Source organism: Talpa occidentalis, unplaced genomic scaffold (assembly GCF_014898055.3).
Source record: "Talpa occidentalis isolate TD23 unplaced genomic scaffold, MPIMG_talOcc4v2.1 talOcc4.9, whole genome shotgun sequence".
NCBI lineage: Eukaryota > Metazoa > Chordata > Mammalia > Eulipotyphla > Talpidae > Talpa > Talpa occidentalis.
This window is the reverse complement of record NW_023605305.1, coordinates 28,399,283-28,418,095: the sequence shown is the minus strand read 5'-3', so window position 1 is coordinate 28,418,095 and position 18,813 is coordinate 28,399,283. Positions and strand designations below refer to the sequence as shown.

At 38.3% G+C, this 18,813-nt stretch overlaps 1 protein-coding gene across 7 annotated transcripts in view; it reads left to right on the top strand.

Moving 5' to 3' along the window:
* The first annotated feature begins 3,065 nt into the window (after window positions 1–3,065).
* Window positions 3,066–18,813, top strand: part of IPP (intracisternal A particle-promoted polypeptide) — a 55,333-nt gene continuing 39,585 nt past the window's right edge. For 3 of the 7 annotated variants that reach the window (XM_037500705.2, XM_037500704.2, XM_037500706.2), the window contains exons 1-6: window positions 3,066–3,218; window positions 5,906–6,250; window positions 10,007–10,438; window positions 15,316–15,471; window positions 17,129–17,296; window positions 18,525–18,662. In XM_037500705.2, the coding sequence (XP_037356602.1) occupies window positions 5,959–6,250; window positions 10,007–10,438; window positions 15,316–15,471; window positions 17,129–17,296; window positions 18,525–18,662 (1,186 nt within the window). In that variant the 5' untranslated portion in view covers window positions 3,066–3,218; window positions 5,906–5,958. The other 4 variants (XM_037500700.2, XM_037500702.2, XM_037500703.2 and 1 more) reach the window with 4 other exon arrangements.

Here is an 18,813-nt window from a genome sequence, read left to right as displayed (position 1 = left end):
TTTACAATTAATAAATTCCATTTACTTCTTTGCAAAATAGATTGCTTAATTGGGACATCTCCGCACTCTAGTCTTTAACATTACCTTCCAAGGAAAACAGAGAAATTATGCAATTTGTGCATTAACAACTCAGAATCTTTTAAAAATGATGTTCTAACCTAGTAGCAATTAGCTCCCTCTGGTGCCCAAACTATGGTCTCTGAATACCATTTCCCATCAAAAAAAAAAAAATAGCCATTTCCCATCCTTGAGAAATGGCTTATTCCAGACCTGTAACAAAAGTCAACATGATTTTTACTTTATTATAATTAATCTTTTTCCTGGTCCCTTATTAAGGTCTTCTAAATTCCTGCTATGAGTGAGGCCATCCGGTATTTTTCTTTTTCTTTCTGGCTATTACAATAAAGTAAAAATCAAAATCAACAAGCAACTATAAACCAGAGACACAATGGGGGAGGGGGAAAGGAAGGATTAGGGTCAAAATAAGGGAGGGGGCATTGTATGGGGACTATAACCAAGATGAAAATGCATACATTGTGCAAAAATGAAAAATGATGTTAAAAATTGTAGGGTAAGGAAAAATGTCAGCCTTTTCTGCCCTCCCGCCATCAGGATAGATGATGGATTCTTGTGGTCCTGAATGCATGCCTGATGGCGGGCACCTGGAATGGGGTGTGGGCATAGGTAGATGGGATTCACCTGGGCTAAGACTGTGCTTTTTAAGGGCAGCGTCACAGGGATGCCAGTAGAAGCCGAGAAAGAAGCGGGAGAAGCCGAAGAGAAGCAGAAGCTGAGAGAAGGCCGGAGAGCCCAGATAGAGTGAAGACTTGCTGGGGGCTGGGAGGCCTGCCAGCCTCCCGGCCCCCCAGCACGCCTGCCTGCCGTGTACCGGGTAAATCCCAATAAAAAGCCTGAAAACCCACCGAGGGCTCCAGGACTCCTCCTTTACCTGGTCTGCTGGATCATAGAAAACCTTCACTGTGTCCTTCCTGCCCTTACAAAAATATATAAAATTAGGGCCTACCTAGTGGTGCAGGCAGTTGAGCACCGTACTGTGAAGCTGTCCGCAGCCTCTGCAGCACATGTTCCATCCTGGTCGGCCAGTGAGAATCCCACAGGGCGCAGCAGACCTCTCCTGTCTCGCCCACTGCTCCCCTCAGCAGTGTATTTTGTCAGTCTGCCTGTTCTGTTTCCTGCTCTGTCTCTGGTGAATCCTCTCACCCTTCTGCACATCTGGCCTGTACCCCAATTCTTGTATAAAATAAATAAATCTTTAATTATATTTATAATTTTAAAAAAAGTCAACATGACCCTGAAATATCTTGTGCCAGTAAACAAGGGAGTTATCGAAGACTACTATTGTGTCAAAATGATACAGGAGCCAACCTGAAAGGGAGTCCTACTAACCAAAGATGGGATAATTTGAGAACCAAAAACTAGAATGATTGCAATAAGTTGAACCAAATTAAATACATAAAAATCTGTGATTTCATGATACTAAAATGTGATTTTTTGTGATAATGAAATAAAAAAATAGAAACTTAGTACATTACTGGTAGTAAACATATGTATTTATACACACACAAGTGGTATGTACTGGTTTTGAATTTTTCTTTTTTGAATTTTTTTTTTTAATAGAGGCATGTTTTATTTATTTATTTATTTGGTTTATACATGCACTGGGTACAGTCAGAAGCACGGGAGGGCGAGAGAATTCACCAGAGCCAGAGCAGGGAGCAGAGCAGGCAGGGGGACCGAGGTACACTGCTGGGCGGAGCAGCGGGCGGCAGGGGGGGTCTGCGCCGTCATGTGGAACCCTCTGGTGGCCGGGGAGCAGCCAGGGATGGAGCCGGCGCCGCAGAGGCCGCGGGCAGCTTCGCAACCCAGCGCTCAACCGCTGCGCCACCGGGGAGGCCCCGGTATGTACTGGTTTTCATATAGGATGTTACTGTCACTGTGGGCTGGAGTTAAAAAGTTTGAAAACCAATTTGGTAATCAATACACCCTAAAAGGATATGCACAAAACTCTTCTAATAGCAGATAATATTATAGAGCAGAATATACAAGGGAAAAGGCATTTAAGAAGTAAAAATAGTAAACTTCACTAATCTCTAAGTACTTTGAATTTTTGAAAAAGATGATTACCAAATTGATTTTGATATCATATATTAGCTACAGATACTCTATGAAGTGAACATGCTTATTAATTATTTTGGAGTTGCCCTGTTAAAGTATTGAGATAATTAAGTGGGAATTTTGGAATATGAATATACAACCTTTATATTTTTAGTCAAAACTACATATTTCCTTATGTTTTCTAAAACTGTACAAATATCAGTGTTTTTAATCTTAGGGAATGTGAGCTACAAGGAAATTTCTTTTTTGTTATTGTTAAGTCATCTTCATATACCTTTCATACTTAGTAGTCTTTAGTGTTATTTCATTTTCATTTGTATTTTCATTTCGATTAGAATATTGGTCTCGCTCTTGTTTCTAAGATACATTTATGGCTAAGTATATTACTAATTTGTCATGCATTGCAAATGAATGCCATGTTTTTTTGCCCTTATTTTACTGTGTTTTATTTTTTTGTTGTACTGAAGTTGTGTATTGAAATATAATCATATTCTGGTGAAAAAAAAGTTTGAAAACCGCTAATGTGACATATTTTGAGGTCCAATAAATAAACTTTGCAATTTCCCTTCCAACAAAGTAGGCATCCATTCACAGCGCTGGCTCAGGCCGAGACGCAGAAGATGATATGAATGAATGGTAAAGAATAAAAGAGAAGCGCCAATCCGGGAGTTCCTTAGCTGACGCTCGCTGGCAGCCTGGAACGTCGCAAGAATCGAGGGTGTAGGCGGAGTGGACCGAGCTGACTAGCCAGCCCCAGCGAGCTGCGGCTCGGGCAGTCCCCGGGGGCGGGCGCGCCTGCAGGGCCTGCAGCGCACGCCCCGCATCACTGCGGCGCGTCTCTGGAGCCGCCGCCACCGCGGGCGTCACAGCACCGCGCACGCGCAGACCCTGGCCCGGCCCGGCGGTGCGCCAGAGCCAGCCGGCAGCAGGCCCGGCCTCACCTCCGGCGTTCACCCGACCGCACTGCCGAGTCCACCCGGCCTCGCCACCCGGGCCTGGTTTCCCCGCCTTCTCCGCGCTACAGCTGATCGCGACTGCGCGCGCAGAGCCTGAGCCGGCGCCGGCGGGAAGGGAAGCGGCTGGTAAGCAGGGCCTGCGTCCCGGGTGCGTCTGTGACGGGGCTGGGAATTCCTTTTGGCTCTCTCCCGCCGCCCTGGGGACCCCTGAAGACCCCTTTTAATCGGCTTCCTCCCGCCGTCCGGGCGTGCCTCCTGTAGTGGGAGTGTTTTCGCCCTGTCTGGACCTGCGTCGGTTCGCGGACTGCTGCTGGAAACATCCCTGCCCCTTCTGGGGAGGCCGAAGGTCGAGCCCCGGATCTGTGGGCGTCCCCAGACTCATCTGAGATACCTTTACGGACGTGTAGGTAGCTCTGGGTGTTTCTCCGCTTTTAGTGTGTCGCAGCGACTTAGGGGTAGCTTGTCAGGTCCAGCCCCCCAAGTCAAGCACAAAGAGCCTCATTCTTTAGGGACTCTCTGCTCTTGGGATTCTCTCTGACATCCTTTGCTGAAAAAGCTTCCCGGTGCTCTGACAGTGAATTCAGGGTCGTCAAACATAGGTTCTCTTTTGCTTCCTCTGGGCGTTTATTAATAAATCTGCCTTTCAAGGTTGGGCCTTTTGAGACAGGGCCCTTACATCCCTATGTCATCTCCCAGAATTGTGCTCTTTCTTTTTAGAAATACAGTTAACATCACGTGCAGCCTTTTGGAATGAAGTAGCAGCAGTTATTTAAAAAAACAGGGTAACATTAGGATTTCTGCTACTAGTAGTGGATATTCAGTGAACTCTTTTTTTTTTTTTGTAGCAGGAGACAGCATTTTAGCTCAGTGACTGCTGGATGCCTTCAAGTTGGAGGTAGAATTAAACCACTGGGTCCAGAATCATCTGACAGGAAGAAATCTGAAACAGAAAAAAGACTGACAGCCATGTCATACTAGTATCTGCTAGTCAAATTTCTGTGTACAAATACACTGTCTGCTTTTATATGACTGTAATATGTTGACATAGTAAATACTCTGGAGACACTAATGTGACGTTTTAGCAGCTGTCTTGGAATCTTTCAGTTATATACCTCAATAATTTAATTGCCAGTTAATAATCATAAGCAGCTTATTAAGTTTTTTTTTTTAAGTTTGACTATATTTTTCCTTTTAAGTTTGACTATATTGCTATACATGTAACCATATTTTTCTAATATCAGTTCACACAATTTGGGAGTCTTATTGCCAGTTCTCCTTGATGCCTATATTATGAAGTTTTAGTCATCTTAGATTTCCCCTGTACTTCATCTCCATATCTCTTAATATTACTAAATCTCATGTTTTTTTGTATTCAAAAAATAAATTTATCCCTTTGATTCTCATTGTTGAAGCTATAAGGCCATTTTCTAGAACATTGTTATGACTCACCCCCCTGAAAGCTCAAATAACAGTTCTGAAACATGACTATTGTCATGTTTATTCATCATGAATCTATAAAGACCCAGGTCCAAATTTCTCTGCTTGGGTTTCAAAACTCTTTGTCTGTAACCTGGCCTAATAATTCCTACACATGTGATATGATGGGAATAGCCCAGGATTTAGAGTAAGAAAACCTGGATTCAAATACTCAGAATGTCCTTATACTAACACTGTGTCCTTGGGAAACTGGGTTTTTTTTTCTTTCTGATTTTAGATAACAATACTCCTTTCCAGACTCTTAATTATTGTGAGAATTTTTAGGCATAATGTGTGAAAATCTATTCAAGTTAAACAAAAACAACCTAAGCTATCATGTTATTTATTTCTCATTACACTCATTTGTTTATGACACAAACACTGGCAAGCCTAATTAATATGTGTTAGATTGTGATACTACAGCTATAAAAGATATGCCCTTCACTTAATGAACTGTCTAGGAGCTTTCAGTGTGTGTCTGTGTCAGGAGTAGAATGGTAGAACATCTGACAAGGTAGGGTGCAATGAAAATTTGGTAAGATTAGGGTCTGCACCAAACTCAGAGGAGAGAGGAACAGGGAAGGGTTCCTGAGGGAAATTATATTTGAACAGTCTTGAATTAAAACCAAGATACAGAAGGAAAAGGTTTGGGGAAGGGTGCCATAAAAGGGACACTTTTAGAGAACTGCAAATTGTTCATTTTTGTTGGAGTGCTAAACTCAAAGAGGAGTATAGGATAGGACCGGATAGACAGAAGAGTGTGAGATTTGGAGGATGTTGTCTGCTAAAGGAAGTGTACAAATTGAAGAATTTCAAGCAGATACTTAGCATGATCACATTGGTTTTTGAAAATTTATTGTGACTGTAACATGTGCTTCCTTACTGCTGTGTAAAAAACTTTTTTGCCCTTGTGCCTTGCCTTGTTTTCTTCACTCCACCCAGGAGGGCTTATACTCTCTGCATACCTTAATACCGCATACCTTAATATCTTTCAATATCTTGTTCAGGTTGCCGTGAAGCATTTTCCAATTATTTTAGGCCTATTACTTCTCTGAAATCCTGTTAGGGCTGCATACCTTAATACTATTTATCTTTTAATATCTTGTTCAGGTACATTTCTGATGTGAAGCATTTAACAATTATTTTAGGTCCTATTATTTCCTTCTCTGAAATCCTCTTAAGAACATTACTATACTTTTTATTCCTTATTTGTCTCATGGGTGTTTTATGTCCTTAAGTAGATTGTAAGCTCCTTGAGGATAGGAAATGTTCCATATGTGTATGAATAGAAAACAATTTAAACACAAAAATATATTGCTTTGTCTCTAATTTTTCAGGGAAGGACCAGATTATGGGCAACAGTCCTTTTAATTAATTTATCATCACCATCATGGCTAATGAGGGCTGTTCCAAGGCCAGCGATAATCCTTTTCCATCAGATAAACATGCTCAGCTCATCTTGGCTCAGATCAATAAAATGAGGAATGGACAGCATTTCTGTGATGTGCAACTGCAAGTTGGGAAGGAAACTTTCAAAGTTCATCGGCTGGTTTTGGCTGCCAGTAGTCCTTATTTTGCAGCTTTGTTCACTGGAGGAATGAAAGAGTCCTCAAAAGATGTTGTACAGATTCTTGGAATTGAAGCTGGAATCTTTCGAGTACTTCTAGATTTCATTTACACAGGTATGTTAAGTGAGCCTGTTGCTTCGAATGAAGACTGATGCAATCACTTGTGCACCACTATGGGAATATAAATTTAATTTTTATGGAAAGTAACTTGACAGTGTATTATTATTATGAGCCTTTGAGAAGTTCATTATCTTTTGACCCATCATCCCTTTTATAGGAATTCTAAGTAATTAATTAGTACTTCAGGCAAATATTTATGTATCAGAATGTTTATTGTATTATTTATAATAGTATATTATTGAGTACAATCTAATTGTCCCACAGTAAGTTATGTGGTTAAATTATGGTACATGTATATGTAATGGGATATTTTTTAGATCTTGCAAATGATAAATATATATATATATATAAAATCACAGAAGAATGTTTACAGTATATTAAATGAAAAATATCTAGGTACAAATATGACCCTGTTTGTAAGAAAAACAGTTATATGTATTTGTGCATAAGTAAAAGGTCAGTGTTGATAGTGTTTATCTCTAAATGATGAAAATTGAAAATTATTATTTTCCTTTTTTTCTGTTTTTCCCTCAAAATGTTTATTATTAGCATGTTTGCTTTAATCAAAACTTTTATTTTAAAAATGCTTTTGAAGACTTTAATGACCTTAGAAAATGCACACAAAAACTATACTGTATATAAAGTATAAGTCTTACATGATGTGTAACATAAATATATGTGTACTAACAGTTTGAAAGAAATACACTAAAGTGTTAATAACAATGTATGTCTGTGTATGTGAAAATATGTGATTTTCATTTTTATACTTTTCTGCCTTAAAGTTTGTTTTCCAGAGTAAATATATATTACTCTTATAGTCAGAAAAAAAAATGTTTGAAAACAAAGACTATGTTTGGTCTAGTTTTGAGATACACTGTGTATTCCTTAAAGGACTACAGCAGGTCCTGGAATAACATCCAGTTCAACGTCCTTCATTATAACATTGATGAGAAAAAAAATTCCAGCCAACATTGAACAAAACAGAGGACCTGGTTTTGTTATACATCGTTTCATTTCGCTTAAAGTTACAGTTTCCAAGAACCTATCAACATAAGTGAGGACTTAATGCTCTTGGTTGGAGATAATTTTGTGGCCTGATAAAGTTTTATTTACTTGATGTATTTAAACCTGGAAAATGACAAAAGTTGATTTCTCTGTGTTGCTTCAAATTCCATTTTGGAAAATTTCACAAGATGATAACTTAATTTGGGGATTGTGAAAATGGCTTATATACTGAAAGTAATGCTCTTCTACATATTGCCTGATGTATTGAGGAGTTCTTGACTTCACTTTTCTAAATGACTTGTGTGAGCTGATTAAACTGCTTCATAAATACCCCTGCTTCTCTTATTTGCAAAGTATAAATTAACACAGGCTAATCATGGAATTAGTGTTGGGCTACACAAAAACCAAAGAAATGCCATAAGGTGTCTATTCTGTCTCTGTTATCTGACAGTTGTAATAAGTATTTTGTAAGAGAGAATGTTCATGGTGTCATCACCATATTGCGGTGATTAGCACTTCCATTAAAGAAATAAAAAGTGGTAAAACCCAGAGAAATAAAAGCTACTGAGCATATCTTGGTGGGGGAGGGGGGAGAACATTGTAGAATATTGACATTTAAGGCTAAAGTTGGTATTAAGAGGAACATCATTTGGCTTTTACTGAAAGATAAAATGGCTTAATAAGTTGGGAGTCTATTTTTCCACAAAAATGAACCCCTGGTAGGTATTCCAGGGCTAGTATGGTGACTTCATGATATCATTAGTGCCCCATTCTTCTGTCATTTTTTTCCACTATGTATTGCTTGTAGTTTCTAAACTCATGATCACTGAACAAATGAAAAGAGGAGGAGGGTGAGGTAAAAGCACCTGCCAACCAAGTATAGTCTCTTTTTTAAGCTTTTCTGATAGCCCTAGTCATCAAGTGCTGCCTATATCCTGTTGGCGAAACACAATCAAAAGTTAACCCCTATCTGTGAGGGAGGCTGACACATACAATTTTCAGCAAGGCACAATTGCTCCCCACAACCAGGTTATCGAGTTAGGATGAAAAGAAAATGAATATTGGGTATTTATTGGACAGGGAGCTTCATAGATTTTTATATAATTAGTTTTTAAAAAATTTTCCCTTGATTGTCACTGTAATATATTTCCATTTTTATAATGTGAGGCCACTAAAACCTATTATTCTGTTATCTGTTTTGTGCTTGTCTATACATTCTCTATAAACCATTCACATTTCTAATAGGTCTTAATGGATAGCCTCACTTTAGATTTTTATGCACTTCACCTGAAATCAAGTGACCTGAGTTTGTGATCTAGCTCTGCCATTAGTGATGTGATACAAAGCATCTCATTTAACTTTTGTCAATTATTTTACTCTTTCAACAGATTTTTATTGAGTACTTTTTTTTGAGGTAGGCACTGGATATATGATAGTAAACAAGACTGTCAAGGCCTTTGTTTAATAGAGCTTTATAGATAATGCAGATTACTTACAAAATAGAAGTGAGCTTGTGAGAGCCTCATTTTTCTCATCATGAAGTGGGGATAGTAGCACTATTCACATCAAGTTTGAGATAAATTTGAATAAATGTAAAGTGCTCTTTGTAATCTATAAAGACTTATCAGTCGTAGGCATTCTTTTTTAAAGTATTTTTCCTTTTTATTGAGGTGATGTTACAACAGTTTCTCACCTCAGCAACTGTACATCATGCCATACCTGTTACAAAGTAGGGTATTCATTTTACTATTCTCAAGTAACTCTTGACTTTATTCAGGAACAGTCATTCAATCCCCTTATACCACAATCCATGATTTTATCTTCTCTAAATACACGGTTAATTCTCATTTCATATAAGTAAGTCTTACCTCAGTTTTCTCTGCAGCTGCTATTACTTACTCCCATGGTGGGTTAAATTTCTTACAGTTTTGGAAGTTTTTATGCAACAAATAATATTCTTCTCCCCATAATCTCTTTGGCCGTACTTTGATTTAAAAAAAATTGATTTTAGCATCTTATATGTGGTAGGCATTGGAAATATAAAAGGGGCAAGCCTTGCCTCTGTAGACATTCTAAATCAAATTGGGATGAGTAGTTTAGTGGACTGAATGTTTTAAAAGGGGTAAAGATTGAAGAGTTTGCCCTAATTAGGTGGTTTCTTTTCCTTCTATATAGAATTAATTTCAATGTCCTCTTAAAGTCATCATATAAATATATGAAAGTGAAGCCCTCTGGAAAGAGAGTGGACAAGTAATAACTTTTCATGTTATAGACTTTTGGTTATATATAATATTAAAAATGAACATTTATATGGCACTATATCATAACTGAAGATGGGACCCTGACTTACGTTCCCCAATGCCTAAGTAAATGTTAGATGCATATAGCTTTATAGTAAAAGCATAGAATTTGATGTCAGTCGCCACCCTGCAACTCACTTAACCGTGTGACTTAGGGACAAGTGACTTAAACCTAATTCTGTTTCCTTAATTCAAAAATAATAATAATAATAATAACCAGTTTGTGGGATAATTGTCTAAATGCTAGATCTGCTTCACTATATGTGTTCCATATATGTTAGGCATCATCATTTAAGTTTTGTGCTTTCTATAAATCTTTTGTTGCCTTTTACTTAGCATCTATCTGCTCTGCAAACATTAAGCTATCAGTGGAATAGTATAATGCTATTAAATGTAAGTCAAGTGTTTTTTATCTTATTGACTATTTTGTCTTCCTACTTCCTAGGTATAGTGAACATAGGTGTGAATAATGTCCAGGAACTGATTGTTGCTGCAGACATGCTACAGTTGACTGAAGTTGTTAATCTTTGCTGTGAATTTCTGAAAGGACAAATTGATCCACTGAACTGCATTGGGATCTTTCAGTTCTCTGAGCAAATTGCCTGCCATGATCTTTTGGAATTCACAGAAAACTACATTCATGTCCATTTCTTGGAGGTTCATAGTGGGGAAGAGTTCCTGGCACTTACAAAAGATCAGCTAATCAAAATTTTACGAAGTGAAGAGCTTAGTATTGAGGATGAATACCAGGTCTTCTTAGCTGCAATGCAATGGATTCTGAAAGATCTGGGGAAGAGAAGAAAACATGTGGTGGAAGTGCTAGATCCAATTCGATTCCCTTTGTTACCTCCTCAGAGGCTTTTAAAGTATATAGAAGGTAATTTTTTTGTTGTATATCAAAAGAGTCAATTATTCAGGGGCTTTCTGTTTGAAAAAAGTTTTCATTTTCAGTTCAATTACAGACATTTATTGGATGATTACTATATGCAAGATACAACTTAATGTATTTTGTGGGTAGACAGTATATCAGTATTTCTACCCGTTATTTTAATCATATCCTATATACATTTCTTGTGAAAAATACTAAAGGAGATTAGAGGTATAGATAAAATATGGACAGCTAAAATACTGCTGTTTTGAGCATACTGAATATTTCAGTATAAGTTTTCCTATTGCCGCTCTAAAAAGTTCAGCAAAACTTAGCATTTGAGGAAAATGCATATGCTAAAAGCAAAACCAAATCTCAATAAATGCTGTAAATTCTCTTATTTTAAAATGAATTTTATATCTTAACATCTAAGTAGCCTTTGAATTATCTTTAGGTTCTAAATTCTGAACCATAGTATAAAACAGTTTTATATTATAAAAATGATATTTATTTTTAAAAGCTACTTGAGAACTGGTTTCAAGATTTGATAACTTTTGTGAACAGATAAGAGTTGTACTTTATTATATACTTACATCAACAATATAGTTTGTGATAAATCATATTGGACATCCTATGAAAATGCATTTTAGCTCTACAGTCCCAAATATTAACAAAAGAAAAAAAATTTTTTTAAAGATTTATTTATGCATACAATAACTGTGGTACAGGCCAGAGGTGTAGGGGGGTGAGAAGATTAAATAGAGACAAAGTGAGGAACAGAACAGGCAGATCGACTGAAATACACTGCTGGAGAGAGCAGCGGGCGAGTCAGGAGAGGTCTGCTGCACCATGTGGGTAGCTCCCTGGCCGGTGATCGAACTCATGCTGCAGTGGCTGCAGATAGCTTCATAGGTTGCGTCTTAACCCTTTGTGCCACCAGGCGCAAATTGTCTTTAAGAAAAAAGTAAATTAAGACTTTTGAGTACATTTTCAAGCCTCTTAAAGTTTTGCTTTTTTTTTTTTAAAGTTATAGTGACAGTTCTCTTAAAGTGCTTAAAAATTTGAGGATAGTGTCAGGAACAAGTAAAGCTAATATCTAGCCTCTGGAGGATCCATTTTATCAGTGTTTCTAAACACTAGCTACACATTGGGATCATCTGGAGAAGTTCTGAAAAATACTGATATTTAGGCCCTACCCTCAACAATTCTGATTTGAATAAGGTGTGTCTCATCAGTATTTTTGAAAAAAGGGAAGTTTTTACTCCTGTCATGCACTGAAACTTGAGGATGTGATTGAATTACAAAAGATTTTATAAATTAACTACACTATCAGCATTAAGGTGTAATTCTGTGAAGGAATTATATTTAATGTGGATTTTTAGCTTTTCCCCACTCAACCAGTTAACAGAATTTTGTATGTTTTTTTAAGTGATAGATACTCTTTATTGATGATTAGAGTCAATTTTCTGTACTTCATTATAAGTATGTTCTATAAAGTTGCCACAAACACTGAATTGGCAAATACTGAACCAGTGTTCCTAGGGGAAAATTAGGATAAATTTTCACAAACCTCTAGCCACAATGCTTTTGTCAACTGATCAATATATAACTTCACTTTATGTGTGTTTCTGTCAGAAGCACCTTATATAATGTTCATTATTGACTTGTTAACATTGAACTCATGGCCACCCTATGCCTGAATGAGGCCTATACAACCATAATTATTGGATTTCCTGAACTCTTCTCATATTTAAGAATTTTCCTGTCTGTTACTTTTAAAATTTAACAGGAATTTGGGTGGGCATAATATTAAGTTGTGATGAAACTTCTCCCTGTTCCACCCCAACTTTATAAGGCATTTTTTTAAAAATGACTTGCTTTTTTCACAGGAATGCATGAAGAATTCTTTCATTGCTCTTATGTTAAAAATTGTCATTTTTCACTAGACTATACTATATAGTACCCTTTCCTTTTAAAAATAAAGGTTCAGGGGCCTCCCTGGTGGCGCAAGGGGTTAAGCATTGCACTATGAAGCAATCTGCAGCCTCTGCAGCATGAGTTCGATCCCTGGCTGGCCAGGGAGCAACCCACATGGTGCAGCGGACCTCTCCTATCTCACCTGCTGCTCCCCTCAGCAATGTATTTTAGTCAGTATGCCTGTTCTGTTCCCCATTCTGTCTCTGGTGAATCCTCTTACCTGCCGCATCTCTGGCCTGTACCCAAGTTTTTGTATGCATAAATAAATAAATCTTTTTTAAAAATTTAAAAAAATAAATAAAGGTTCAGTTTTTCTATCATTTGGGAGAAAATTTCCTGTAAGGAATATCTGAGTATTTTTAATAATTATATTTGGTACTCTTCATCTTTTTATGAACTTTGTCTTTCATATGTCTTCTTTTACTATAAAGTATATTCTTCTATTTTCTATTGTATTCACAGTTGTTTTCTCAAACATTTATTACAAACTTTATTGGTCACATCATGTTTCTTGTTTCTAATTTGTTAAGTCTGTAGTACTATCATTTCAGTTCTCATTTTGTTACTTTAGAAGTGTATCTCATTGTTTCTGAGCTAGCTCTTTTTTTTTTTTAATAGCACTGTATCTTTAAGTAAATTTAACTTATAGACAATCTGTTTCTGGTTAATGGTTTTTTGTTTGGTTTTCTATTTTATTATTTATTTATTTATTTATTTATTGATGCATACAAGAAGTGGGATGTAAGCTAGAGGTGTGTGGGGGGGGGAGTGAAAGGATTCACCAAAGAGAGTAGGGGGTAGAACAGGCAGATCTACTGAAATATACTAATGAAGGGAAACCAGAGAGTTCTGCTGCTCCATGTGGGTAGCTCCCTGGCCGGGGATCGAACTCATGTTGCAATGGCTGGCAGTAGCTTGATAGTGCTGTCTTTAACCCCTGTGTTACCAGGGATGCCCTTGCTTTTCTATTTTAGAAGGACAGGGTTATTAGGAAAAGGAGAATGAAAATGAAAATAATGCTTTCTTTTAGAATAAATTTTTCCATCTCTTTTTCTTCTTTTACTTTAGGTGTATTTTAATTATTGTATTACTATTTCTGGACGGATTGCTCATGCTTAATATGGGCAACTCTGTTCAAACTTGTTTGTTCTCATAATAGCTAATTCTCCATGACATCCTTTCTGCCTTAGTGTAGCAAGCTTGTTTCTCCCATCTATTGATAAAATTTGAGGGTTTTGTATTGTATTCTCACTACTACTTTATAGCCTGAAGCATGAGGGTGGTGGAAGAACAGAGATCTACTGAGGCTAAGTCCCTTGCGTGGGGACCTGAGTTCTGATCTCTCTTTTAAAATCCCATTATTTGGGGCCTTCCTGGTGTTGCAGGGGTTAAGTCTCAGCACTATCAAGCTGTCACCAGTCACTGCAGCATGAGTTTGATCCAGGCCGGGGAGCCAATCCACATGGCTCATCTGACCTCCCCTCAGCAGTGTATTTCAGTACATCTGCCTGTTCTACTCCCCACTCTGTCTCTGATGAATCCTTTTGCCCCCTGCACCTCTGCCTACACCCCAGTTCTTCTATGCATAAATAAATCTTTTTTTTAAAGCTGTATTTATTCATGCATACAAGAACTGAGGTATAGGCCAGATGTGCAGGAGGGTGAGAGGATTCATCAGAGACAGAGCGGGGAGCAGAACAGGCAGATCCACTGAAATACACTGCTGAAAGTAGCAGCGGGTGAGACAGGAGAGGTCTCCCGGCCATGTGGGGTTCTCGCCGGCGTCTGGGATTGAACCTGCGCTGCAGAGGCTGACTGGACAGCTCCACAGCACTGCACTCAACCGCCTGTGCCACCAGGGGGGCCCAATAAGATAAATCTTTTTTAAAAAATAAAATCCCATTATTCGTCTTGTATCAGGGTTTTCTTAACCCCATCAAGAATGGATCTCACTAGTACTTCGGGTAGCACTGTTGAATGGCAAAGATTGGTGAGCCACACTACCTTCACTGATGGTCCTACAAAGGAACTTCCTATTAATGATTTTGTTCTTTGATTTCACAGTTATGCTTCTTACCTGCTCAATCTACCTCTCGCCAATAATGTTTATTAGTGAGAATCTCCAGATTTCTACCCAATCATGCTCAATGTCTTTTTAGGAAATGGAACTCATCCCACCAGAATATTTTATTTCTTTCATTGACTAAATTCATGATATAATTTTATATTCTTTTTGTTACTAGTTTGTAAGTATAGAATTTGGGGCTACTTAATTTTTTCTTTTGTTAGATAACTGTGATCCTGTTTAAACTTGCCATCTTTATTTAGAAATCCTCATTCATTGTTTCAAATTGGATATTATGGATAATATCCATATTTTTAAAAACAATGGAAGCATATTTTTATTTTTATTTTATTTTTTTTTTTTAAGATTCATTTATTTATTTATGCAAGCACTGGGTACAGTCAGAAGCGCGGGAGGGTGAGAGAATTCACCAGAGCCAGAGCGGGGGAGCAGAGCAGGCAGAAGGACCGAAGTACACTGCTGAGGGGAGCAGCGGGCGGCAGGAGAGGTCTGCGCGCCATGTGGGACCCTCCTCCGGTGGCCGGGGAGCAGCTGGGGATCGAACCGGCACCGCAGAGGCCGCGGGCAGCTTCGCAACCCAGCGCTCAACTGCTGCGCCACCAGGGGAGGCCCTGGAAGCATATTTTTAAAAACAATCTTTGATTTAAGGAAAATATTCTTTAGTAGCAATGAGAAATAGAATATTTGGTTTTGTGGGAAATAAACACTTGTTTAATCATGTGTTTTTATTTTTTGATTATAAAATGTCTATTATTTTTATGAAAACATGTCTTTAATATTATTTAAAAGTTCTTTAAAACATCTCTTTAAAACATTGCTTTAGGTGTATCAGATTTTAATCTTCGTGTTGCATTGCAAACACTTTTGAAAGAGTACTGTGAGGTGTGCAAAGCTTCCAAAGAGAGCAAGTTTTGTAGTTTTCTGCAGACATCTAAGGTTCGACCTCGGAAGAAAGCAAGAAAGTACCTATATGCAGTAGGTGAGAATTCTTAGTAAAGTAATAGAAATTATCTTTATTTACCTTTTAATATTTTGTTGATATTACAATAAAGTTGTGCATATGCAGTTATGTCAAAATAGGCATATTTAATTTCACATACAGGCTACAACTTTATAAATTGCATTTATATAATACGGTCAACATATCTAAGAATAAGTAACTACCTATTGACATTTGTTATTCTGTGATCTAAATGTTTGGGTTCTTAAAAAAAAATAAAAATAAAAAAATAAATGTTTGGGTTCTTAAATTGCCAAGTTATCATGAAATAACTGATTAAAGAAATGACGCTTTAAAAGTTAAAAATTTGAATTCTTGGGCCTCCCTGGTGGCAAGAGGTTAAGTCTCAGCACTATGAAACTATCCGCAGCTGCTGCAGCACAGGTTCAATCCCTGGCAGGGAGCTAACCCACATGGCACAGCAGACTTCTCCTCCTGTCTTGCCTGCTACTCCCCTCAGCAGTGCATTTCTTTATTTTTAAATTTTCTTTCTTTATTTTATTTTTTTAAAGATTTATTTATTTTTATATAAGAGCTGGGGTATAGGCCAGAGGCATGGGAGGGTGAGAGGATTCACCAGAGACAGAGTGGGGAACAGAACAAGCAGACTGATGAAATACACTGTTGAGGGGAGCAGCGGGCGCGAAAGGAGAGGCCTGCTGCGCCATGTGGGACCCTTGCCTGCTGGCAGGAATCGAACCGGCGCTGCAGAGGCAGTGGACAGCTTCACAGCACTGCGCTCAACTGCTTTCGCCACCAGGGAGCCTCTTTTTTTTTTTTTTAAGATTTATTTATTTATGGATACAAGAACTAGGGTACAGGCCAGAGGTGCAGGGGGTGAGAGAATTCACCAGAGACAGAGTGGGGAATAGAACAGGCAGATTGACTGAAATACACTGCTGAGGGAAGCAGCAGGCGAGACAGGAGAGGTCTGCTGTGCCATGCGGGGTCACCTCCCTGGCTGGGGATCGAACTCGTGCTGCAGTGGCTGTGAAAAGCTTCATAGTGCTGCGTCTTAACCCCTTGCGCCACCAGGGAGGCCCCTTATAGTGTTTTAGATGGTCATTAGGGATGATGGGTAAGAACCAGTGATCTCCAAAGTGTGGTTGTACAGGATAACCCAGATGAATTTTCGTTTTTATTTTAAAAAGCATTAAATCCTATCAATATTTGATATACATCTATAAACAGATTGTCCAGATTTATAGAGGTAGCAATTTATGTATAATTTGTATATAAATATTTGTGTAATTTTATATATGCTATGAATGTCATTTTTTAATTCATGCTTAGAGTTTTTAATTGAAAAAGAAATTAATAGAAATCAAAATGAAACTTCTTAATTAGGCAGATAACTATCTTCTAGATTTATGATTTCTCTAACATTTTGTTATAACCATGATCAGAGGGTAGATAGAACCATATTAACCTCATTACATTCAAGCCATAATTTTTCAGAACTTGGCACATTTAAGAATAATATGTGTATATATAGTAGACTTTAAAGCACTTAGTTCTTGCTATTTAAATAGTTTTACTCAATGTCTAGCTGTAGGAGAGTAGATTTTTCTCATTACCATTTGCATATTTAACAGTAAGGGATTTACTTTGTACATCCTTTCCTTCCTATGTTTAGGTGGATATACTCGGTTGCAGGGGGGTCGTTGGAGTGATAGCAGAGCCCTCAGCTGTGTAGAGCGTTTTGACACCTTCAGCCAGTATTGGACCACTGTGTCTTCACTTCATCAGGCTCGATGTGGGCTGGGAGTAGCAGTTCTGGGCGGGATGGTCTACGCTATTGGAGGTAATAGTGATAATGTTTTATTTCCTTTATTAGTCTCTGGCTATAAGTTGGCCATATTCTTACATGCCTTTGTGTGTGTGTGTGTACATATATGTGTGTGTGTGTACATACACGAACGTGTGTGTGTTAGTTGACCTTTATCTTCTTTTCTCAATATTGCTTCTATTCTTTTTTTTTTTTTATAGAGGCATGTTTTTATTTATTTTTATTGTTTGTTTTGTTTATACATGCACTGGGTACAGTCAGAAGCGCGGGAGGGTGAGAGAATTCACCAGAGCCAGAGCAGGGAGCAGAACAGGCAGAAGGACCGAAGCACACTGCTGAGGGGAGCAGCGGGCGGCAGGAGAGGTCTGCGCACCATGTGGGACCCTCCTCCGGTGGCCGGGGAACAGCCGGGGATCGAACCGGCACCGCAGAGGCCGCAGGCAGCTTCGCAACCCAGCACTCAACCGCTGCGCCACCGGGGAGGCCCTCAATATTGCTTCTAGATGTAGGGACAAGGTATGGAGACAGTCCCTTGCTAACATATAGTACTTTGTGCAAATTAGATATTAAAACATGGTAAGTAGAACTCAGGTCGACTTTTTCATCCCCATTTCACCTCCTCAGCCAAGAAGCCTTGAGCTATCACCTCTATGGTCTAAGCTTGATCCCCGGCCAGGGAACAAACCACATGGCGCAGCAGATCTCTCCTGTCTTGACTGCACCCCTCAGCAGTGTATCTCAGTAGATCTGCCAGTTCTGCTTCCAACTCTGTGTCTGATGAGTCCTCTCACCGCCCACTCTGACCTACACTCCTGTTATATACATAAACAAAAATAAATAAAATTCAATTTTCAGTGATAGCTTTTTATTTCCTTTTGTTTGTTTCTAGATAAGGACTACATTAAATCTCAAATTGTACCAGGGCCAGCTATCCAAACTAATATGTAAAGATACATAAGGAGTGTTAAAATGCAAATTGACTCCTCAAATATTACATGGATTGTTTTGGATAGAATTAAAAATAATGGGAAAACTGTGCCTTTGTTTCATTAAGTGGACTTTAATAAATAACAATGTTATGGATTCAAAATAATGTTTGCTGGGCAAATGAATTTTAATGAAAAGTATAAAATCCGACAAAATGGTTGAATTTCTGACAAGGAGTGCTGCTGAATATTGTATTATGGTTCTAGCCTATTAGCATTACTAAATCTTCTCATATATTTCTCTTTCATTAATTCAGGTGAAAAGGATTCAATGATTTTTGACTGTACTGAATGCTATGATCCAGTTACTAAACAGTGGACAACTGTAGCTTCCATGAATCACCCCCGCTGTGGCTTGGGAGTGTGCGTGTGTTACGGGGCTATCTATGCATTGGGTAATTATGCTCTTCATTTTTTTTTTTTAAAGATTTATTTATTTATGCATACAAGAGCTGGGGTACAGACCAGAGATTCGGGGAGTGAGAGGATTCATCAGAGACAGAGTAGGGAACAAAACAGGCAGACTGACTGAAACACACTGCTGAG